This window comes from Saimiri boliviensis, chromosome 4 (assembly GCF_048565385.1).
Source record: "Saimiri boliviensis isolate mSaiBol1 chromosome 4, mSaiBol1.pri, whole genome shotgun sequence".
In the NCBI taxonomy this organism is placed as follows: Eukaryota; Metazoa; Chordata; class Mammalia; order Primates; family Cebidae; genus Saimiri; species Saimiri boliviensis.
The window spans coordinates 140,554,358-140,579,344 of record NC_133452.1 but is presented as its reverse complement, the minus strand read 5'-3'; the positions used below and the strand labels follow the sequence as shown (position 1 = coordinate 140,579,344).

The window sequence follows — 24,987 nt, the reverse complement described above, 5'->3', positions numbered from 1 at the left end:
GCTGGACCTAGAACCACCAGCAATCCAAATCCACCTCTAAACACCCTGAACCACTACATGGGCAGTGCAAGTGCCCAAAAAAACCCAGACCTGGAAAATCTCAGGTGCTGTATCCTTTCTCCCTCCTCTGAGCTCTGGAGTATTATAAAATTACATGACTTATCTATGTTTGGGTCACTTGATTAAAACTAGAACCACTGTTTAATCCATAAAATACCCTGTAATGGAAAATGACTAAATCATTTTGGTTCGAAAATGGATCTTTTATGATCTTTTATTGTTTTGTTGGGATTTGACATGTTTTGGTAGGTTCTAGGTAGAGGAGTGGGAAGAAAGAGATTATTTTCTACTTCAGAACAGTGGATGGCTTGGATTCTTGTCTTGGTTTTGCCTGTAACTAGTGTGATATTAGAAAATTGGCTAAGCCCCTGTGCCTCAGTTGCCCGAGATGCCAAATAGCTGCCCACCTTCCTAGCTTAGTTCTTGTGAGAGTGTGATGGGTGGTTCACGCCTGTAATCCCAGCACTTTGGGAGGTCGAGGTGAGTGGATCACCTGAGGTCAGGAGTTTGAGACCAGCCTGGCCAACATGGTGGAACCTGTACCTACTAAAAATACAAAAATTAGCCAGGTGTGGTGGTGGGAGCCTGTAATCCTAGTTAGGAAGCTGAGACAGGAGAATCACTTAAACCTGGGAGGTGGAGGTTGTAAGCGGAGATCACACCACTGCACTCCAGCCTGGGCAACAAGAGTGAAACCCACTTCAATATATTAAAAAAAAAAAAATTATGTGTCTTGAAAATATTAAAGCCACAGTGATTGCTTAAAACTGTATGGCATTTAATATAGAATAGATACCCTTAATAACTCATGTGTAAAATTAAAAGGGTCACATTGTGACATTATCTTTACAATTAAAAAGTTTTCTGTAACAAGGATTGAACCTAGGCAGGACTTTATACCAGATTACTTGTGTTCATACTGAATGAGTTACAGATTTAGTCTGTTTGTTCCTTGGTTTCAGGGGAGTCAAGCATCCGAACTTAATGGTAGTTGTAGGTTCTCGTTTGCTATGACATTTCAGTCATTAGTCTGATTGGAGCATTCTTTATCAACCCTGTGCTTCAAGAGGAGGCGGAAACCACCATCCTGTTGGCTTGGCGGACGTCTGCCTGCTCAGATACTGCGTCTCTCCTGGAGTCCCCCAGGGGCCTGGAGAAAGGACAAGGGGGCGGCCAGCTGGGCCCCCTGGGCTGGGGACCAGCAGCCCTCGCTCGGCTCGTTTCCCACTCATTGTGCAGCCTGGGCCCTATCACTCGAGAGGCCTGGCAAGGAAGTGAGGAGGAAGCTGGTGCCACTACTGGTTCAGAATGTTCCAGTGTGGTTGGAAAGTCTGAGAGGCAGCCTGGGTGAGAAGAACAAGACCTTATTGACAGGGTTCAGTCCTGGTCAGGTCTGTTTCACATCAGCTCTCTAAATAATCATGGCTCTTCCCACCTCAGGGATCTCTAGCATGTTTATCTCTGCCTTTTTTTTTTTTTTTTTAAATTTAATGCAGCTATGGTAGAACACAAAGCATTCAAAATTCTTATTCCAGGAGAATCATAAAATATAAAAGTGTAGTGTTACCTGCTTCAAAAACAATAACAGCAAAACAACATCCAAACTTCATACTTTACAGGGCGTTCCAACCTACTGTCGAATTACTATTCTTATTGCAAATATTTTTCTATTAAGCTGTTTTATCATTGATTGATTTATAGAGATATTGATAGCCCAACTTGGCTTGTCATGGTCTGAATTGGTTAGTGTTGTTATCTAACTTATGGTCAGTGTCATTGTCTGACATATATTTTAGATATGTAAAAACAACAAGAATTGTAAGAATGGGATTAACAAAAGAATATGCCAAACATTTTCTCTTCTTCTCCACATGAATCTTTAAACTAAAATATTTATCATAAGAAGAAGAAAATCTGTTGGAGGTTTTAGGCCTGGTGTGGTGGCTCAGGCCTGAATCCCAGCCTTTGGGAGGCTGAGGCAGGCAGATCACATAAGGTCAGGAATTCGAGATCAGCCTGGCCAACATGGTGAAACTCCATGTTTATTAAAAATACAAAAATTAGCTGGGTGTGGTGGCATGCACCTGTAATCCCAGCTATTCAGGAGGTTGAGGTAGGAGAATCACTTGAACCCAGAGACAGAGGTTGTGGTTAGCCGAAATAACATCACTGCACTCCAGCCTGGGTGAAAGAGGGAGACCTCATCTTAAAAAAAAAAAGAAGAAGAAGAAGATAGAAGTGCTCAAGGTTTTAATAAATTACAGAATGTGTCCCTTGTGTGCTTAGCCTTTCTTTCATTCTGCCTGAATTTATGCATGGCTTCTGCATTAATGGAGTAAACACTCGCTTGGCAGGCTTTTCATTTTCAGGACCCATAGGGTGTTTCCAATTCCAGCTCTTGGTCAAGTAATGAAAAAAAGTTTTTTTTTCTCTCTCTACTGGAATATCTGGTAAGAACTTTTGAAGCTCAAAGAGATATTTTAAGGCTATTAGAAAACCCAAACATCCCCAACCGCTTTTGAGGACACACATTTCCAATGGTTGGAGCTTCCCATTTTTATCTTTTAGTCTGAATGAGATGGATGGGGACCCTCTAGTTGGGTGAAAAGTGGAGGAGCAATTATGGGATTGACTGCAAAATGTCTAACCAATCTATTTTCTGAGAGAGGCTGGTGACTTCTTATAGCACCTCCAGAATGATGATTTCTGAACCTTTGACCTATTAAATAGTTTGATTAGGTGTCTCTCATACTTTCCCTCCAAAAGTGGCACATGAAATATTGTAGATTAAATGAAGACCCCCTACCCAGAAAGTTTAAAAGGCGAATTAAGAACCAGTTAAGAATGTCTGTATTTTGTCAGACACCTTCATTTTAAGGCAGCTATATGATTTAAGATTAATATAAAGGAAATACTTATTAATTTACAAAAAATGAATATCTTCTTTTTTAAAACATTCATATGTGTATGTGCATAATAATACAAATCTGCTCCCCGTCCCTGCTCCCCACCACCTTAAAACCCTTTCAAGCCTTCAGTGACTTTCGAGAACCTTCAGGGTTAGCAGCCAGCTCTGGCCATTGCCTGGAAGGGCCAGCCCTCCAAAGGTACTCACCTTCCTCGACATCCCCTGGCCTTCTTTATTCTACCATGGAGTCTTTTTCAGTAATGCCAACACTTCCTCTTGACAATAGCACTTTTATCTCCTCAACCCCTCTAGCTCCCATCTCATCCTTTCCCCAGTGATTTTTGTTTCTCTCCCTCTGGAGATAGAGTCTCCCTCTGCCACACAGGCTGGTGTGCAGTGGTGCCATCATGGCTTACTGCAGCCTCAAACTCTCAGGTTCAAGTGATCTTCCCATCTCAGGCTCCCAAGTAGCTAGTCCCACAGGCATGAGCCACCATGCCTGGCTAATTTTTTAAAAACGTTTTGAACTGAGCATGGTGGCTCACACCTGTAATCTAATACTTTGGGATGCTAAGGTGGGAGGATCACTTGTGTCCAGGAGTTCAACACCAGGCTGGGCAACATAGTGAGACCCCATCACCACCAATTATTTTTTTTTTTGTGTGGTAGGGTCTCACTCTGTTGCTCAGGCGGGTCTCCAACTCCTGGATGCAAGTGATCCTCCTACCTTGGCCTCCCAAAGTCCTGGGATTGCAGGTGTGAGCCCCTGTGCCTGGCCCCCAGTGATCTTTTTTAACAGCCCCCAGAATTGTAAGATTTCTGCTTTATGTTGCTATGAGACCAAGGCATTCTGCTCACATATTCTGCATATTTCACACAACTAGTAAGTGGCAAAACCTAAACCCAAATCCATCTGATTCTGGAACTTTGCACTCTTTGTTGCTGCATATCACTTTACTGAATTTCACTTTCAGCTTCTGTCTTCTGTGGAGCTCAAATGAATCCTGTTTGTGAAAATGCTTTGTGTATATTGGAATGCCATGTAGTGTTTATCGACATTATCGGTGTTATTTTTATTTTAGGTTGCCATGATCCTTATGTAGCCCTTTCAATACTTTTCTCAAAACTCTTCAAGACCACCTTTCTATACCACTATGAGACTGACATTTTGCATTTTTTTTTTCTTCCCAGGATGGTTCGTACCTGGCTGAGTTCCTGCTGGAGAAAGGCTATGAGGTGGGTGACTCAATGGGAAGCAGGCGCAGGCTGGTGGGATTGCTCGCAGGCCGCGGCCACATGCTTCCTCTGCTGCTGTCCTCCTGAATGTGTTTTCCACTGAAACGCAGATAACAAATCAGAATCCAGGGAAGAATGTGTCTTTGGGCTTGTGAGCCTGCCAGCCCATTGTGCTGTTTATCTGTTGGTGAGCACTGGTGGCTCCCCTGCATTCACAGTGCTCAGTCGCAATGCACACTTCCCACATTCTCCGATAACGCAGCAGCCTTTTCAAGGTGAAGCTGTAACAGTATTCGGGTTAATTTATGATGTAATGTGTTTCATAAGAAAGTCCTACTCACAGTGAAGTCACTTAATTCAGAAATTACACAGAGTAATAAAAACCAAGCTGATCGTTGGTAAGCTTGAATGAAAAATTTACACCTGGAGGTTTTCCTTTCTAATAGGCAACCATATAATTTATGGAACTGAAACTTTTAGGTTTGCTGCTTTTGTTGTTGAATTTTTTTGTTGTTGTTGAATTAAAAAAAAAAAGAAACAAAGTTTTATATATTAATTTTGATGTGCTAAGTATGTACAACTTAATTTTTTAAAGAACATTTTTTAGATATATATACATGTATATAAATTTGTGCTATACAGAGAACAAAAACCTTCACAGTGGCATATATGCTCTGATCTGCTTTATGAATACTTACATTAGTAATTTAGGATTGTCTTTTTATTCTAATTGTTGGTACATTGTTTTAAAAATGTTCAGTTGGGGCAAATGGAAACATAACAGGAAAGAATTTGGCATCTAAATGCCAACAGTATTTGAAGAAAAAAAGTCAGTTTTCTGCGTGCCTGTAATCCCAGCTACTCAGGAGGCTGAGACAGGAGAATTGCCTGAACCCAGGAGGCGGAGGTTGCGGTGAGCCGAGATTGCGCCATTGCACTCCAGCTTGGGTAACAAGAGCGAAACTCCGTCTCAAAAAACAAAAAACAAAACAAAACAAAACAAAAAAAAGTCAATTTTCTTTTAACTCAGAATCTGAGAGCCTTGACTTTTAGATTTGAAGTAACAATAGATGAGTTTAGCACCCTTACCTAATAGCGAATGCTACATTTTGTGATTATATCAAAATAAAACAAATGGAATTATGAAAGTACATATGTATACATATGTCCATATGCATAGATTGCTATAATAATCAAGAAAGAAATGCATATTCTACAGAGCAGAGAGTTTTAGAGTAGGTTATGTTTAGTACAAGGTGTTGGTTTTAGAGAAAGACCTGTATTTACTCAGGCTAGATTAACTTAAGGCCTTACTATATATTAAAAGGAATATAGCCTGGCGGAGAGATGCCCATACTGTGTTTCAAAAGTTTGGGACCAGCTGAGATGTTTACTGGCTAGAGAGGAATTAGTGATGTGTATTAAGTGAACCTAGCGAAGGAGCTAGCTGAGCAGAAATCACTGCAGTTGTGAAGAGTGAGGTGGCATGTCAGGAGTGATGCTAAAAACCACCTGGGTGTTGAGATCTACTCTTGGGGGACAAAGTGGGCTGAGACTGGAGGTTAGGGTGCTGTTAACAGGCAGCGCCTGTGACTAGTCTAGAGGAGGAGCGAGCACAGCTGTGCACTGCAGTGATGGTGGACCCAGTGACAGTGACAGGGCGAATTTGGATGTGTAGATGGTAACCATCATCAAGCACATGGTACCGTTAGTGTTACTGGAAAAAACAGAGAAGCAGATCTCTGTTTAGGTGTCTCCCGTTAAGGAAGTAGCAGACTTCAGAAGACAGGAGGATGAGAGATTTTCAAATAGACGTAACAAGAACCTAGGACTGCCTGATAAGCTGCAAATGTTTTTGTGGTATTTGAAATTATAAGAGCAGGTTGTACTCTGATAGAAAAAGACAAAAGAAGCCCAACTTGGCAAATCATAGTTAATGGGAGGAGTTTATCACTGAAACAATGGTTGAGAGAGAAAATAGGTTTAGGAGAGATATCCATAAACTAATAGAAGGAAACACAGTTGACAGTATAGCAGGAAGGTACTAGCCACAAAGCGTAATCAGAAATTAGTTCTCTTCCTAGTCCAGGGAAAATGTGAGCTCTCTGTGTGTAGTGGGAGTGTAAGTGTGTTTTTCTGTACTATATTCAATTTTAAATAGGCTGCTGTCCTCAATTTTAAGAGATTGATATAATTGGAGAATAAGCCATCAGGAGGAATCTGATGGTGGTGCGGGCTTTATGTTTTTATGCTTAGGTCAAAGTAAATGTTAGAGTAGTTTTTTAAATTGGCTGCATTGGAAAATTTCCGGAATTTTCAGCTCCAGTCCCTGATTACTGAAGGCCAGGAGTGAAAGAATAGGGTTAATAGATTGCATGAAGTAGGATAAGAGAGGGACATACTTCGTTACATGTGAACCTGGGGTGGGGGCGGTGGTGGTGGTCAACATCAGCAATTTTGGATGCTTACAGACTTCAGGCTCTCAACCTTTAGTGTACATCAGAATCACTCAGAGGCCCTCTTAAGACACAGAGGGCTGGTTCAGGGCTCTGGGAATTGTTCTTTCTAACATGGCCCCAGTCAGTGTGACGTTGTTTGCCTGGGTACTACAGATAGAGAAACCACCACAACTAAAGGTTAAGATGAGATCAGGTGATTGATTGAATCATATGATGAAGGTGAACAAGGTACTCTAAGATTTCAAATGCATGAGGCCTTGCTTCTCTGGGTTACCATATTATTTTGAATCTATTCTTTGTATGAGGTATACCACTAAGGTCAGGAACAACTGGGAACAACCTACTTGGGGATAGCAGAGGACAAACCAGGAACAGATAAACATTGTGAAGAAGAGGCTTGATGCTGAGGCTGAGTTGTTCTTTCTAGAAAAGAAAGGCACACTGGTTGGTTAGCAGTGGTAAGGCCAACTGTGCACTTTGAAACTGGGAAGCATGGGCAATTTGGAGAGGCCACGGTCACCTGGAGGGGAGTGCTCAGGAGAGCAGGGCCAGGTTGGTGGGGTAGTGATGATGGGTGGTGTAGGCAAAAGCAAACCCTGTGTTTGGAATTCATGTAGCACAGTTAGACATACTCCTTTACTTTTTCTCAAGTCAGAAAAGCTATTGAAAGTACAAGTAAACTAACTTTAAAGCAAAAATAGGTATTTGCGACTGACTTAAAAAGCAATAGCATATACTAACAGATTGATAGTTATGGTTAATCACTTTGTGTCACTTCACACACATTTAGATTCCTGAAGCCATGGGGCCTCGCCGTCAAAGGTGGTCTCTGAAATCCACACATCTGATCATGCTCTGAATGAACCATTTGAAGTGAAAAAGTGAAAAAAGTCTCTTCTCATTGAGAAGAGACTCAATTTAAAAATTTAAAGGGACAATTTTTAATGTTGTTTGTTTCTTGAATGTTGCTCAGGATTAAATGTTAAGGAGAGCATAAGGAGAATGGATATAATACTCATTCATTCTTTATTATCTATAGATGTCATCTTATAATGAGGAAACCCAAGGATTGTTTGATTTTATGGACAGTCACCCTTTGATTACTCTATACACTTAATTCTACACATGACTAAAGTGCAGAGGATCATTCTCCTTTATCCCTGTTGACTAATACAGAGCCAGGGGGGTGGGCAAGACAGTTAGCTGGCTGTGGCAAGGGAGCCTCAGGCTGGGCACTGGACACCTGTGTCTCACTCTTCCTTTGCCACTTGCAGGCTCTGTGGCCTTGGGCAAGTTACTTGACCCCTCTGAGACTTAGTTGCCTTTTCTGTTAATGGGGATGATAAGCACATCTATCTCCTGAGGTAGTTGGGAAGACTAGGTAAGACAGTACACAGAATATACTTAGCCCAGTAGAGCTCTGTGGGACTCATGGGCTTATTGATACAGAGATATCAGAGTGACATGGGGTCTAATGTGGACAAACCAGTGGACACAGATCTTGAATTGGCTCTTCAGTTGGATTCATTAAGGAGCATTCCTGAGTAGCAGGCATATTCTGTTACGTAGGATGCTAGAGCTGTTTGCATTTCTTCCTGTCATAAGGGAAAACGGAGGACTGATAGAAACGAAGCTTTTTATGAGAGCATATTGTAGTTCCAAGTGTCTTTCCAGCACCACTGTTAGCAGATAAGGCAACAACACCCTTTTGTACCCATTTTCCGCTGAGTACAGAGGAAAACCAGAGAAGTAAAGATGAGGTTGAACCCTTTAAAAGCTAAAATCTGGGGCTTTATGAAAAATCTATATTAAATAACTTGGTAACAGCTACAACACAATGTATCAGAATTTAAAATAAAGAATAGGTAAATTGTGACGTGAAGTATGAGCATAAGGAAGAAATGGATTTAAGAATAGTCCAGTTGTTATCTTTGGGAGATTTTTTTGTCAGAACATGGAGTTGCTACACTTTCTTGATCTAAGAGAATCTTTGAACTATTTTTCTTCTGGGTTGCTATCCCAGAAGTGTACATGCTTTGAGTAGAAAAAATGTGAAACTTCTGTGGATTTCACTGAAACTATACTGAGTGTTAGCAGGGTTGACCAAGTCTATGTCCTTTAACGTTGCGTCTTACTAGCTGTGTTATCTCTGGCAACGTCCTCATTCATGGAATAGGAATGGTAATATTTTAGTAAGGTTGTTGTGATGATTAAGTGATTTAATACATTTAGAGAACAGAGTCTGGTACATGATCATTGCTGTGTAAGTGTTAGCTATTGATATTACCTAGATAATTTGTACTTTTCAAAAGGTGAGTGACATTAACCATCCCTGTGAGCCATCCTGGCCTCCAATAAATCTGGACACTAAAAAATTTGAAATTCAGTGATAATAATTTTTCATTTTCTTGATCATAATAATAAAGCGTTTCTCTGTTATATTACCTGATCTCACTGTGGATTTTGAAGTTAAACCAACTTTTTTTTTAAATGGAAAGAAGTTGAAATTTTCCTTTTCATCACCTTGTTAAATGGGACATGAAATTTGTCAAAAAAATCCACTATCATTTAAGACCTCAGTTTTTCCGAATTATATTTTCTTTTTGAACTACTATAATTTTTTAATGATTTTGATTAAGTTTATATGAAGTCAGATTTAGCTCTTTTATCTTTTCAGTTTGGTTCCAAATACCTCATCTCTTTGTCTCCCAAAATCTTTATAAAAACAAACAAAAAAGCCATACCTACATCTCTTCTGTAAAGAGAAAGCCGCTAATCTCAAATTCTTAACTAGATTATACAGTTTGCACACATTTTGGCTTGTCCTGACGTTTGTATTTCACCTGTCTCAGAAGCAGACAGACACAGCTTTCATTAGTTCTTAGAATAATACCTGCTGTCATGGATTAAGCATTTGGCAGGTCTTTCTTTCCCTGTGTACACATACCAAATGTTGGAAGTTAGAGGAAATTAAAACACTTGATTTAAAAAAAAAAAAAAAAAAAAAAAGCAAAGCAACCACGGCTTAATGCTTTTGATTTTCAGTGTGACAATAAAGTCTTGGTTATGATTGGCTGTGACTTTGTATAGTTGTCTGCATTTTACATGGAATGCATCAAAATCATTTAATATTTTTGTCAAAGCCTTTTATGTTTATTCCTAATAAATATATATTAATAAATGGCATTTCTATATATTTTGGGGTGTTGGAATATGTGACTTCCCCAGAATCCAGCAATCCAGAGAAGATAGCCTAAATAATACTATTGTTATTCTTTTCATTGTCAAAGTTAAATTTGTTTTTAAAATATAGACATTCTGTTCTATTTAATAAAACAGAATTTACATCTGAGAAATCTTTCAGAAGTAACTTTGATAGTAAACACAAGTTTTGTATAAGTATATATGTGAAATACATACTTTTTGTTAAAATTAAGTTTGTAGAGCAGTTCAACTTTATAATTAAGTAACAATCTGAAGAATTGGAGATCATGAAGTAGAACAAATTCTAAGCTTAATATTAGTGTTCTCTCCACTTCTAAATTAAGAAGTGGATATGTATAACCAAATCTCATTTTAATGCTTCCTAGGGTTAAATGTTGGCCTCCTAAAATGTCAACCAAGTTTACAAAGTTTTTTTTCTAAAATATTTTCATGTTTACCAACTTTTCTTGGATTTCGTTCTTTTGGAAAATAATGTTGATAAGTGCTTTTCTCCCAAAGCAGCTAACCAAAAGAATTATTAATTGTGGACATATTTTAACCTTTGCAGAAGTCAATTTCTCATGCATGCCATTTAAAATGATATTTCTTTCTGTTTGAAAGAAACTCTTATAGTCTTATAATTTACCCTTGTATTTGGAATATTTGAGTCATACTAAGGATTAATTTTGGTTTGAAATAGAAACGATTGAGTTAAAATGTAGAAGTATATTCAGCTGCAAATGAACTTTTCAACATAAGAAGGAACACGTCTAAAATAAGTCAAGGATTAAAACTGCCACCAGTAGAACTGGAACTTGGGCAGCTTGGTGACATAAGCTGGTGTTAGCATTGGCAGCACAAAGGGAGCAATCTTGACATGAGAAGGAAGTGGGACCAGGTCTGGAACAATTTCTCTTATGTGTCAGACACAAATAGTCTTTTCTTCAATATCAGGCAAGTATGCATTACATTCCTGTTCTAGCAACTTCCTCCCTACCCCCCACCTATGGTTAAGTCACGATAAAAAAATTTTTTAAATCCTCTCTTCGTTTGAGTTTTCTTTAGGTCTTAAATTGAATAGTATGTAAATGTTGTTTCTTAACCCATGCTCTTTAACTTTCTGACTTTTCTACTTAACTGCATAATAATATCTGCTATCTGATTATATCTGTAACTCCAGAAATATAAGCAGTAGATGCAAAATGCAAGCTCTGAGGACACTGGGAAGATGTGATGGCCTTGTGCTCTGTGTTAAACAGGCCAAAAACGCTATTTTACCGATACGGCCTCACATGGTCTGTCTTCAGTTTCACATGGAAGAGATATTTTTGTCAGCAGTTAGGCTGTAAGTGTGTGTGTTTGGAAAAGGAGACATTTGAGTATCTACAATTAAGCATGAAGTCACGCAATTACCTGATTATGTTTGTTGAGATTGGCAGTAAAATCACTGGGGAAAGACAGAGGTAGGATGTTGTTAGCTGGTGGGCAGTGGTTGGGGAGAAAGTAAGCAGTGAGACTATTTCTAATAATTTAAAATAATGCTTACAAATAATATTTTTTCGGAAAGCTAATCATTAACTAAAGAAGTCATTTATTAGACCTTATTGCTCCTTTATCTTTCCACACTGTAAACACTCAGGTCCATGGGATTGTACGGCGGTCCAGTTCATTTAATACGGGTCGAATTGAGCATCTGTACAAGAATCCCCAGGCTCACATTGAAGGAAGTAAGTCATTTCTTTTTCTAGAATCTTTTTCTATAAGGTGTTTTCAGATGTTCCTATGTTTAGATAAGGTGTTTTCAAATGTCATTTTTGCCAGAGCCCAACAAGTCACAATTATTTACCCATGAATTACTACACTGAATATGATTTGCGTATTTTGAAAACTTTCGCTGCTCAATGCCCTAGGCCATAGTCTCATCATGGTTTGGCTGTTAGAAGGCTATGGAGTAGGTGGCTTGGAGAGACCAAGGAAGGGCATGCCTTAGATCACCCCTCTGCAGGTGTCCCTATCCCCTCAAGTAAGAGCAGTTCCATACTGACAGTGCACCAACCTGCTTTTTATATTTGGTCTAATTTAATCAATTAAAACAATCTTTGTACATTTAATTTTTTTAAAATAATTTGTGAAGATAGGCCCACAATAAGTGGCAATCAAAACTGTTTTAAATTACTGATTATTGTCAGTTTTTGCAATTGTTTTGTTTTTGTTAATTTGTCTGTACGTAGCTGTACAGTTTATATAGCCCAGGCAGAGCGTTTTCTCGTTTGAGCTTAGGGCAGCTCCTGAGGTGGATAAGGAGACCTAGAGACCATTTTATAGTTGATGAAATGGAGACAGGGGGGTTATGAATTTTCCAAGGTTGCACACTATGAAGAAGGCAGAGCTGGCACCAGGACACAGGGATTTTAACTCCCAAGTTCAGCCTGCATCATGTGGCCAGTTTTTCCAGCCAGTAAGAACAATACAGTTGTATTGTAAACCATATGTGGTTTTGTATTCACCCCTCAACCCCTGAATATTTAAAGGTTTGGGTTATTCCTATAGATAGTGATAGCATTAGGAAGATGATGCAGTTTTTTTTTACAGAAAAGGCTTTAAGTCATTAAGTACATTGTCTTTGAAAATCGTTATTTTTGTGCAAAGTTTGGAATGGTCCTGCCATTGGATCTAGATATAGATCAACATTATGTAAAAATAATGAAAAGATCAAGTTAGTAAATCACCCATCCACATGTGTCAAATTTTTATACTAATGAAGTCAGTGTAAGGATCTGTTTAGATTGAGGAGTTCAAATAGACTTTGTCCTTTTATCAATGATGTCCCTACATCAGGCATTCATGCTGGGTTTAAGGATTGATATTTATAAGGTATTTAAAAACCGCTAGATAAAAATATCTAAAGAACACAGAGCTGTCTTTATCATCATCAGTATTATAGATTTGTTTAGATGGTATACATGTTATTACAAGGTTTTCTTTTTCTGAATCTCATTCTTATAGAACACATTTTACAACCACCTGGAGCCCTAAGATATATTATTGTATAACATGTTCATGATACTATGCTTTAAAAGAAAGTTTGTCTGAGTTTATCACCAAAATCTTTTACAGACATAGGTAATATGTAGCTATCTTTCTGTTACTTAGGTAATTAAATATTACAGTTCTATTCTGCTCCAGAACCATCAGCACAACACTTCAATTTTGACCCTTGTTTTTAGACTTTCAAAATATGCATTTCAATTTTGATATTTTAAAAAGTTGAGCTTATGTTGTTTTTCTCTATCTAATGGTATGTTTTTGTATCCTAAAGACATGAAGTTGCACTATGGTGATCTCACTGACAGTACCTGCCTTGTGAAGATCATTAATGAAGTAAAGCCCACAGAGATCTACAACCTTGGAGCCCAGAGCCACGTCAAAGTAAGCATTTTCGTTATGATTTCTCTGGCTGTGTTCTTGTGGCATTCTGTATTTTACTTGTGTCTGTTGCTTCTCAGTGCAGTAGTATAACCACTGGTTGTCTTCAAGTTGAATAATCAGTGTTAGTTTGAGTATTAATACTAATTGAAGTACTTACAGATTTTTTAAAAGTCTCTTGTCTGTTATTGGACAATATAATAAAATCCTACCACTAATGCTGAAATAGCATGATTTGTTAATTTTGGGTTGTTCCTTATAGTCATGAACCCCATGGATGTGTTTTTTGCCATTTCAAATAACAGATTGTGAATTAAATGTTTTGTTAAAATATTGGAAGATGTAACTAATTAGTAAAACCTTTGTGTTAATATTAATTTTTGGTAGTAGCTAAATTACTGGCTGAGGGAATATTTTTGAGTCCCAATAATATGTTAAAATTAGCTGAATTAACTTTTTAAATTGTGAATAGTAAAAATCATTGGAAGAAAGCTTTTTAGTCTCTCTCCTCCTCAATGTGGTATACTTAATGTGGATTTTTGCCTCTATTTTCATTTCTGAGAAGGAATCATAGTAAACATCACAGGCCCATCCTTAGTGTTCTAGTGATCTGCTTAATTCAAGTTTTTGTTGCTGTGGCCTCCTGCTCACATGAATGAGTGAAATCTGAAGTCACGAATGATACAAGTTCTATTTAGATACTTACTCAGTCAGGATGGTTAGTGGACTTTAGAAATAAAAGCAAGTAACTGTTAAGTTATAAGGAGTCTTATTTCAGAAAGTTTTTTTTTAGATGATTTGCTATTTTTCTGTATTCCTAAGTTTGCATATAATGGAAGCTAAATACCTATTCTACGTACTTTTGCTTGTTTAGGGAAGAAATAAAATGAAACCAGGTGGAGAACATAGTGAGAGGAACATAGCAATAAACTCAATCTTATAACTGAATGTCAGTCTTCATTATACATATCTCTTTAAAACATTAACCTCGAAGGATGACTACATATTGATGAATAAAGACCTGCCTGTGATGTCTATGAAAAAACTTTTTTTTTCTTAATCTGTGATGATTCTGTTCTATATCCGGACTTTCACCAAAGTCTGTGAAAGGTACCAAGGTGTTTAAGTTAGAGCAGAGCTATTTTTCCAAATGATTCTCCATGTGTTTTTTCATTTTGAAAAGTCTTTTATGCATATTGTGCTTGAGAAATTACATCCCTTCTTTCCTATGGAGAAGCGGTGACTCTTTACCATTCCAGGAATGAAGACTTTATTTTTCCCTAATTGAAGCAGTCAGTCTATCTTCCACATTCCACATTCTAATTCATCTGGCAGCTTCTTGACCTTCCTGGACAGCCATGAGAGTATCTTCCAGACAAAACAGAATGTTTTGGAATGAACATTCTGTTATTCAGTTTTCTTTAGATTAAGAAGTTTCCTTTGTAATCGTAGATAGTTGATCACTTCTAGGAGCTATAAATTGTAATGGAAGATGCAGAAAATTTTTATAAAGATTTATTTATAGAAAGCCTTCCCCTTGTCATTTTAATATTAAATGGGCTGATTCTTTCCTGTCTCCAAAACATATTTATAATTTGGAAATATTACATAGTTGGTTTTCTTAGTTGTAGTGAGCATGATAGTGTTTTGTTGTCATTCTGGTGTAGTTGTACTATAAATAATAGAAAGCATAGAAGATGGAGTTGATCCCCTCTATGTTGCAACTCATGTGAAGTTTATCTGTTTTTATTGTATTTGGCTGCTTTTCTTAAAGGTTGGTTAATGGACAGAAATAGTACTCTTAAGTGAGAATTTTGGTTTGTAAGGTCATTTAATCTTCCAACAAATATTTATTGAGTACATACCTCATGCAGGGTATCATGCCTGGTACAGTGGAGGGCAAAAAGATGTGTCAGATACACTTCTGCTGTGGGGGTTTCAACTTTAGTAGGGGTGATTTGCACAAATGTCTGATTCTTTAGAGTAGATTAAGAGAGTACTTCGTCTGAGGGTATTATGGATAGTGCAAGGTGGAATTGACACTGGCTTTAGTGTTGAGGTATAGAGAGGTCAGTTACAGACATGGTGGGAAACTAGTAATTGAAATGGTGATAATAATTTAAAGCAAAGAGAAGTGAAAAAGTTGGGACATGTTTGCAGCATCATGAGCATTCTAGATAAGCTGAGCAGAACCAATATGAGGAGAAATGTGAGATAAGGCCAGGTAGGAAACTGGACTGTGCCTGGGCAGCCTCCCTATGTTTTGAACAGTGGGAGAGATATATTCAGTGATGACTTTTAGAGGTAAGAGTCTAGAGGTAGGACTTAAGAAGAGCTAGGAAGTTGCTGGATGAGGATGGTGTAACTAGAAATGGGGATGGGGGTGAGGAATGAAACAGGATGCCAGGTGGGGCTGACTCATCTGTGCACTGACGTGGTCACTAGAGAAAAGGGAAACCCAGGGCTCCAGTGCCCAGGGAACCAGAGGGTCAATGGTGCCAGTAGTAGAAACCGACATTCAAGGAGGAATTGTGGGAGTGGGATTGGAGAAAGAAGCTCCCTTTTGGAAACATTTTACTGGCATTACTTGAAGGACATTCAAGGGAAGCAGGTTATAAGGTAGCTTAAACTATGCTATGAGTTTTGAGAGAGATCTAGGGTATAGAGGTATATATTCAACTCTTGAGGTCCTAAAGACTCCAGGTAGTAACTGAGGAAAGGTAGATAAAGGACTGAAGATTGAATCTTGGAAACTTGCCTATAGTGAGAGGGTGGGAAGAGGATGAGTAGAGCTGATGACAGGAGTGGAAGAGGCAGAGGGTGGGATTGTGCCATGGCAGTCAAGAAATTAGGTCAGTGTAAGCAAGAGGGGTTAAGGCTACGACCATGAAGACCAGGAACAGTCATTGGCCTTGCCGGTTAGGCTAGTGAGGATTTGTGACTTTTGAAAGGAACATTTTAGGGACCTGATAGAAGAACTTAGCCAGAGTGCAAGGGGTTTAGAAGTTGAGAGGTTATAAGGGAAATGCAAATTGAATGCATCTTTTTTCCCAGAAATTTTTATGTAGAGGGACAGGAGAGAATATGATAGATACAGCTTGTAGCATCATATGTGGGTTGCTAGGCCTCTCTTCAGAATCCCTGATTCCTTAGTTTGAGGATGGAGTCTTAGAACTTGCATTTTTAGGATGTGTCCAGATGATGCTGTCCCTCTGGTCTGGGAACCATCCTTTGAGAACCTTTGTTCCAGTGTTTCAGGTTTCTTGGTTTATCCATATAGAATATGTACCTTAAATGCATTCTTCTTAAACCTTCTCCTTTAATGTATCGATTTTTGAGTTTGATGTAAAATAATCCTATTACTTACCAGTTAATGATTCAGTGAGCTTTTAAAGCCCAAAACTACATCTGCAGCCAGAAATAATAAGAATGGAGAGACTCTGATATATGTTTATACCAAAGTTCTTGATATTCAAAAACCTCTTTTTCTGAACAGTACATAGTCTGAGATAATAAATACTTCTCAAATACTTAGTATGAGTACAAGGTCCTCTTAGGATGTCCTTCAAAATTCCTTGTTCCATACCACTGTTGATGCTGTGGTCTAAGGACACGCTTAGTCATGGCCAGAGGGGGCTGGGATGATGGCGCCCTGTGATCACAGACTGCTCTCCTGCTAGGCTGCTGTTGGCATTCTACTGTGTTCCCTCAGCCTCTTCAAGGCTCTCCATGGTGGGTTGCAGTTGTTTGCTTTTTTTTTTTCCTAGCAGCTTGTTAGGGAAGGAATTAGGATGGAAAAATGCATATTTTATTTCTTATAGTTAATTTATCTATATTAATCAGCTTTGTAGAATTTATTGTATTTATAGATATATTTAGACAAAAAGTTATTTCTAACAGTGTAATATTTGCCATAAGATTAATTAAAATAAACTTCTTGTGATTTGGTTTGGTGTCGTTTTGAAAAAAGATTCTAATATTAGCACATATTTGCATTTAAGTTTGAATCTGTGACTTCTAGACTGGGTATTGTTTGTTTTGGCTTCTGTTTGTACAGAATAAAGTCTCCTCTCACTCTCACTTCCAGTTAATTTGATGTGGGCTATGGTATGCTAAAAGTAAGGAAAATAAAATAATAGGAAGTTGGTCTGGTTTCCTGTAGGAAACCAATGAAGATGAAATTGGTTCTTGGAATAAACCCACAACAGTCTGGGAAATACTGACTGAAGACATTTTTCTGAATCATAAACAGAAAAATTATGACTCATGAAGTAGGTCATTGAAAGGCTGGTTTGATCTTATGTGGGAGAAAGTGAGAGATGACTGAAATGTACTAGTTATTAAAAGAAGTTAAACCTAGCATGATGACATCATCCAAGTAGGAACAAATTATCCAATGTGTAGTCTTGCCCATTTGATGGAGAAAACGTTTTAGGAAACTGCTTTTTTGTTGTGGTTGTGTGGTTGGTTGGTTTGTATAATTTTTTGCTGTGTAAGTAATAGAGTTTCTTAATTGTTTAACATTCATTGCTGTCCTGATTTTCAATTTGTCCCCCATTTCTTGCAGCATCTTTAATAACCTTAACGTGATTTTCGAAGTAGTGGTGTTGGTGAGATCTCTCTACAGTGAACATAGTGCAGTGCTTTTTTTTCTTTTGTCTCACAATGCCATGTTGGAATTGCCTTGATTTTTCTCAAAGAAATGACAATTATTCCATCGTGGAATGTGTCTTTAGTGGAGACAGAAAGTCACTTAGTCTTCCTTTTAGTTTTGAGAGGATTTTAAAATTCTTTCTGTTAGATATGAGTGTCTTTCTTTCACTTTCTGTTACTCAGATTGAATAATTCCGTACTTTCTACTCTTTTTCTAACCCTTTAATTATCTGTATTACTTTCCTTTTCGAGTCTCTATGTAAGTTATTTGTTTAATTTTGTTTCAGGACAGCTAAGAGGCATGAGTGCCTGGGAGGTAAACCAGGGCACTATTGAGTGGCAGGAGCTGAGATTTTTTTTCACACAGTTGTGCGGGACGAGTTAGCAGATTCTGACTGTGGAAGCCCCAAGGAGTTGAGTCTAAACACTCCTCCATGTGAGACTTCAAGCTTGGGACACCAGTCAGGAAGCAGAGTTGATTGGGAGTCAAGGAGCTAGTGCAATAGTGACCTGGCACGAAGTTAGAATCGAGGAGGGGTGAGACAGAAAAGCTAGTTAAAGGAATGGAGTTGGGAATAAAAATTGTCATGGGAATTAAATCTATGGCCCCTGGGAAAAGGCCTAAGCAACTTACTACCCAAGCTAAAGAATTGTCATCTCCAGTGACATTTTCCTGGTGGTTTTGAGAGTTGAAATTCATACCTTAGTAGCTGACCCCTATATTCATCCCCAGGAAGCCTGCACCTTTTGGGGCTGTTTTAATTGGGGGTGGGGGGCGGTGGGTGAACACATACACTTGGAGAATTGCATTATGGTGGGGAAGGGCAGTTAGGGAAGTGAGGGAGTCTACGGTTGAACATCTGGTTAGTGCCTGACTAACCCAATTATAGAACAAAACAAAATTGCAACAGCATGGCCCTTTACTGTGTAATTACAGTAAGGATGGGGGTAGCCTATTAAAAACCCAGAGCAAACAGTAGAGATGGACTGTTCTTCTGTGTTCTTACTCAATTCATTCATTTATTTATTTTGGACCCTGGGGAACCTGACAGGGAGGTGTGAGTAGAGCAGGAAAGTAGGGAGTGGGCAGGGAGCATAGCTATTGCTGTTAGAAGGAAAGAGAAACTGTTAGAACATCCTTAAACATGGGTGAGGGCCTGGCCTACAGCCCATACAATTGCATATTCTGGTGTTCAGTAAGTGAACGTGTGTGAATACAGCCATTGGCCCTTTACCAGGCCCTGTGCCCAGAGGATGCAGTGGGGAGGCGTTATGACCATGACTGGAATAGATGATTGCCATGGGGCAGAAGGGGGAATGTTCTCACAAGAAATTGTGGTCCAGGCAGGGTTTCAAATCGGTTATACATCACAATTCCTGGGGCACACTCTAAAATTTCATATCCAGGTCCACTCCAGACCCTGGGTCTGTGCCTTAAAATCCTGCTTACTGTGAGACTCTGAGAGGGCTCTCAGCCTTTTTGTGCCTCTGTTTTCTCATCCATGCAGCAAGCACCTCCCTTAGGCTGTGTTTACTTAAGACATGATTTTACCTGTGGGCCTATGTACGTGGACTTGACTATAACTCTTTTCTCCTAGATGTCTACTTGTCTCATTCCTTTAACTACACCTGAACTTGAGAATAAGCTTCTCAGTAAAGCCCCCTGACCATCCTTTCTGCAATGATATCTCTCCTGGGATTGGTCCCTTACCACCCCAAGTCCTGATGAAGGAGGCAAGCAATGAATGCAGTGGGCACGGGGGAAGGAAATGCTCATTAACTACTAGTGTCCTCCTTTACTTCAATTCCAATGTGCTGCCTGCTTACAATGTAGTCTCACTTGAGGCAAATTATCCAGAGAAATGGATGGGCTAAGGTTACATGATTAATATGTCAGTCCTTGCTGTTTCTGCCTGGGACAGAGGATTGTCATTTGCCTTAGCTGCTGTTCGAAATGGTTGCAAGAAAGTCTTCCCCATTCAAGTGACTATATTTCCTGCCACCAAAATGTTAACTCGCTTTGACATATCCTAAAGCAGAAAGTGAAGTTTTGGATCCTTTGTTGTTTAATAGATGGGCTGTAGAATTCTAAAGTGGCAGAGATTTTGGCAAAGAGCCAGCCAAGTGCTTATTTCACAAGTGCTCACCTGGACTTGCAATTGATAAGCAGCCACACGCTACCTAGCTGCAACCGCAGATCTGATGCCCCTCTCTCTTCCTGTCACACTACTAAATAAGAAGACCTAGGTGGGCTGTGTCATTGAGCTATGAGGGGAAGATACCACAGGACTCTGATGCTCTCAGTTTGACCTCTCTTGTCATTCTCACTGTTTACTACAGTGAAATGAAGTTTTGGTGCAGTAGGTTTGAGTTAAAAACATTGTTCTTCCCTTGCTGGAGGGAACCAGTTATAATTAATACCATATGAAAGAATATTTGAATAGCTAGAAGATTCCCAAATTCAACAATGCCAGGTGTAATGTTAGCACATCAGTGATACTAACATTAATATATAAGGAAAACAGAAATCCATGGTACTAACTCATCAGGAATGATCATCTCTTTGGTTAGAGTAGTACAATTTAATTCAATATGAAATTTTAAATTTTGAATACCTTATCATGGTAGTTTGTAAGTTAGTTTCCCTAAAAGCTGTGAGATATGAATAATATTTGCTACAATTTCTTATTGAAGACATTGTTAGAATGAGCACCTTGTTCCTATGCATACATTTATTTTTAAATGAAATTGTCAGGTCAGTTATATAAGTATAATGTGAATTAACCTATTTTCTAAGATTTAAAAATAAATTTTTCTGCTTTAGCACTGAAAATACATTTTTGTCCATGTATTAGTATACACAAAGTGTAACTCCACATTGGGTCTCTGAAGATAAGTTATTTTGCTTAGTAGATCTATGAATCTATATAGCCTTTTAAAATTCATTGTTATTTTGTCATATTTCATTCTTTTTTTTTTTGAGACGGAGTTTCGCTCTTGTTACCCAGGCTGGAGTGCAATGGTGCGATCTCGGCTCACCACAATCTCCGCCTCCTGGGCTCAGGCAATTCTCCTGCCTCAGCCTCCTGAGTAGCTGGGATTACAGGCACGCGCCGCCATGCCCAGCTAATTTTTTTGTATTTTTAGTAGAGACGGGGTTTCACCATGTTGACCAGGATGGTCTCGATCTCTTGACCTCGTGATCCACCCGCCTCGGCCTCCCAAAGTGCTGGGATTACAGGCTTGAGCCACCGCGCCCGGCCATATTTCATTCTTAATTGAACTTAGAGCAACACAAAATCACTCTAGTTTGTTAGCAAATTATGAATATTCAAATAATAAAGATTCCTTATGAACAGAATGCTTTACTTGTTAAAGAGCAGTGAGTACAACTTTGAAAGCCTGAGTATTGATAAGGTGTGTTTGCATTTAGACCTAATATCCATATATACTATGGTGCATTTTGTTTCTAGAAGAATTAGCTGTCTTACAGGTAAAGTGAGTAGGTACTTGGATCAAAGACTAGATGCTTTTAATCTCTGGATAGATAGTATGGATGGAACAAACCTGTATGTTCAAATAATGTTACAGTTTTATTTGCTTTTGTTCTACAAGCTCCCTTTTCTTTCTGATCAGTCCTGTTTTCCCTTTACCTGTGTGGACACAGTCCCCATGATATTTGATACAGTTCGTAACCACTTTAGTTTGTTACAGGGCAAAATTGCAATACAAAACCTTTTTCATTATATAATTTCATGTTTATGTTTAGAGTGAATAAACGCCACGATTGTAAATATGCCTGGTGTATTCCCATGGTTCTTAGGAAGAAGCTGAGCATTTTTGACTTTGTATTCATCAGAGTAGGCAGGAGTGTATGATGTTAGTGGGTGCCTGTGTGTCATCTGGCTCAAATTCTTCTTGGAAGCCTGTTGTAGATTTGAGCAATTGAATTCAAATCTAAAACCACTTAAAAAGTCCTTTATAGTCCATTAAGAATTTATATGAGAGAGAACACTCTATGAAAGTTCTCCTCTTCCTGTTCAAACAGATTGTTCTGTTTTATTAGATCTAGGTGGTATTGTAATTTTGATAACAGCTAATAATGTTTGGAATTTTGCTTATAATTAATTAGTAGACCACACAAAGGTATGCTTGTTGGGTTTTTCACCCTTAATGTATTTATAAATAGTGGTGTGTTTACTAAATAAAATCCAAAGCAGCATTATTTTAGTATTGCAGCTATTGTTTAATATATTAAGCTAAAATTAATGCAAATAGCTAAATGTACATGTTTACCATAATATTAATTTCTAGATGCTACTTATAAAAATGGGGGGTGAACAGTAAGCTAGTAAATATATTGTGAGTAAAACTTTCACTTTGGATTTTTAATGATGAATGGAAACTGTTTTTAGGATTTTTCCTTTTTTTGCGGGGACACGGAGTCTCACTCTGTTGCCCAAGCTGGAGTGCAGAGTGCAGTGGTACCGTGTTGGCTCACTGCAACCTCTGTCTCCTGTTTCAAGCAATTCTCCCTTTGTAGCTAGGATTACAGGTGCCCACCACCATGCATGGCTAATTTTTATATTTTTAGTAGAGACAGGGTTTCACTATGTTGGCCAGGCTGGTCACAAACTCCTGACCTCAGGTGATCTGCCTGCCTCGGCCTCCCAGAGTGCTGGGATTATAGGTGTGAGCCATCATGCCCGGCCAAATTCTTAATTAGTTTACAGTACATAATTTACATAAATTAAGATGAAGACATACATGATACTTTGTTTAATACCATAATGTGTCTGCCTCACCTCAAAATTTGTATGTATATTTAAAAAATTAAACTTAATTCCTCTTTTAAAATACACAAATCTTAAGATTAAATATGATTTCTACTTTATCCTTACATATAGGTAGAGTTTATAAAATTTGCTTTGTTAAAGTTGGATCCTTAAAGTTGGTACAGTAAAATAAAATGAAACCTTTTCTAGTTCAAAAAATTTAATTCATAAGAATTTTTTCTGCTATTTTCTACTGTAAATCATTAATTGGATACCTTACCTGTGCCAACAAGAAATAAATCATATGAAAATTGTTTTAAGGTATCAGGTTTCTATTTTTTGAGAAATGTCTAACATCAAAGATGAGTGATTAGTAGGTATTACTTTTACTTTTTAAAAAATTACATAATATTTTCATAGTTTGGAAATGTTAATTTAAAATGTAATCTACAACATATTTAAATTTGCTTTATTTATAAAAAACCATGCATGAAATGTTGGGTTGGCATGTTAAAACTGTGTTGTTTATCATTAGAAGACTAATTCTTTAGAAAATATTGCATCCTGAAAGATTAGCTCAACTTGTGTTGATAATTAAAATGAAATGTTTACCAGAGAAAAGGAATATTGTGTTGATAGCAGTTACGCAGTTATTTTAAATGAGAGTTAATAGAGAAGAGGTAGCAGTTTTGAACTCTCTTATGTTGTTTGATATATCAGGGTAAAAAAGAAAAAAAAAAAAAAACACCTTTTCCTGAGTTTCATTTCTACTCCCATTTCATATATTTCACTGGTGCCAGGTTTTAATTTTTAAAATATGTAACAGTAAGCTCTTTTAGAAATTAGTGGTAATGACAAAATAAACATTTTAGGGACATTCTTCAAGACTGTCAACCCACATTGTTAGTATTGATGGTAAATAGCCAGTCTTTACCTTGACTGCATGGATTAATTGTTAAGTGGTGTAGGGGGCAGGGTCTTTGTTTGTTTGTTTTTTTTAACATTCCCATATGGCTCACACTAGAGTGCCTTTCTTTTTGTTTGTTTGACACTAACATATCTTAGGACAATTCAAGCCAGCATGGTCAGTCCTAAAGGGGAGGCTGAGAGGTTCTTTAGTATGGTCTGATAGATTTTTCCATCTTCCCTAGAGAAGAAGTGTTTGAATATTTGACAAAGTTTATTTGTTTATTATGTTACAATATTTGAGTTATTGGTTGTTTAAATAATGTGAGTAAATAATTTTTTATCTGTTTGCTTTTCATTTGCTTTATGTTAAATATTATGAAAGTGTTTTGGTGTAGTGATCATTTCATTCTATCATTTGGCAAGGTATTTAGATAGTAATTTAGCAAAAATTAATTTATCTTACTGGAATTATTTACTTAAGTGACAAAATTTCAACTTATGTTTGTTGCCTTTTCTTTTTCAAGCATAAGTTCATCAAATCTGCCAAATTAACTAAAATTTACCAACAGCAATAATGGAAAAAATCTATTGGTTGTTTTCAATACTATTATGGTAAATAATGTACCTTCAGGTTGTTTTTCAGTTTTATAAATTTGCTTTACAGAGAAAGAAATGGAAACTCCTGATAAGAAGCTTTTACGTTTGAGTAGGGAAGCAAATTATTCCTAAAGCTTCCTTCTTCATCCCTCTGGATTAGAGACATGATTGTTTTTGAATCATAGGAAGTTTCTGGTGTGTTTAAGAATGTTGTGCTCTTTTATACACATAGATGGCAGCAAAGAATTAGACAAAGGGAGTGAACCTTGAAGTTATAATGAAAGATGAGTGACAGTACAAACTGACTCCATCAGCGTAGCTGCCTGTGTCCCATACTTAAACATAAAATAAGAAAGAAAGTTACTATTGATAACACAAGAGTATAGGAGAACGAAGAAGTCTCTGAGAAGCTATAATACACTGAATTTCTGGACAAATCCCAGGTGGGAAAGCTTAATCTTTTAAGGTATGTCATCCACTCCTGTAAGATGATTGAAATCAGCTAAGATAATATGCATGTCAAAATAAAGAGACAGTGAAGGGCTGAGGGGCGGTAGGGCAAGAGGGAAGTAAAAGAGAAACCACGCACAAGTTGCAGCGGCAGGCAATAGCCTGCTGCCTCGGGCACTGTGGAGTTTGGCCTGCATGTCTCCTTTTTAGTTAAGCAAGTTACAAAGAGGAAATGTCAGTCCACGAATCAGGCAAACATTCCATGGGAACATTTGCTCAGATGTCAACATTTTAGAAAATAGAACTGTAG

The 24,987-nt window shown here is 37.9% G+C and overlaps 1 protein-coding gene across 1 annotated transcript in view; it reads left to right on the top strand.

Annotated features, from left to right (window-relative positions):
• Positions 1 to 24,987, top strand: part of GMDS (GDP-mannose 4,6-dehydratase) — a 632,017-nt gene that overhangs the window by 117,800 nt on the left and 489,230 nt on the right. The window contains exons 2-4 of the mRNA XM_003927401.4: positions 4,160 to 4,204; positions 11,507 to 11,594; positions 13,187 to 13,296. Coding sequence (XP_003927450.1) covers positions 4,160 to 4,204; positions 11,507 to 11,594; positions 13,187 to 13,296 — 243 coding nt within the window. The remainder of the gene's footprint in view (positions 1 to 4,159; positions 4,205 to 11,506; positions 11,595 to 13,186; positions 13,297 to 24,987) is intronic.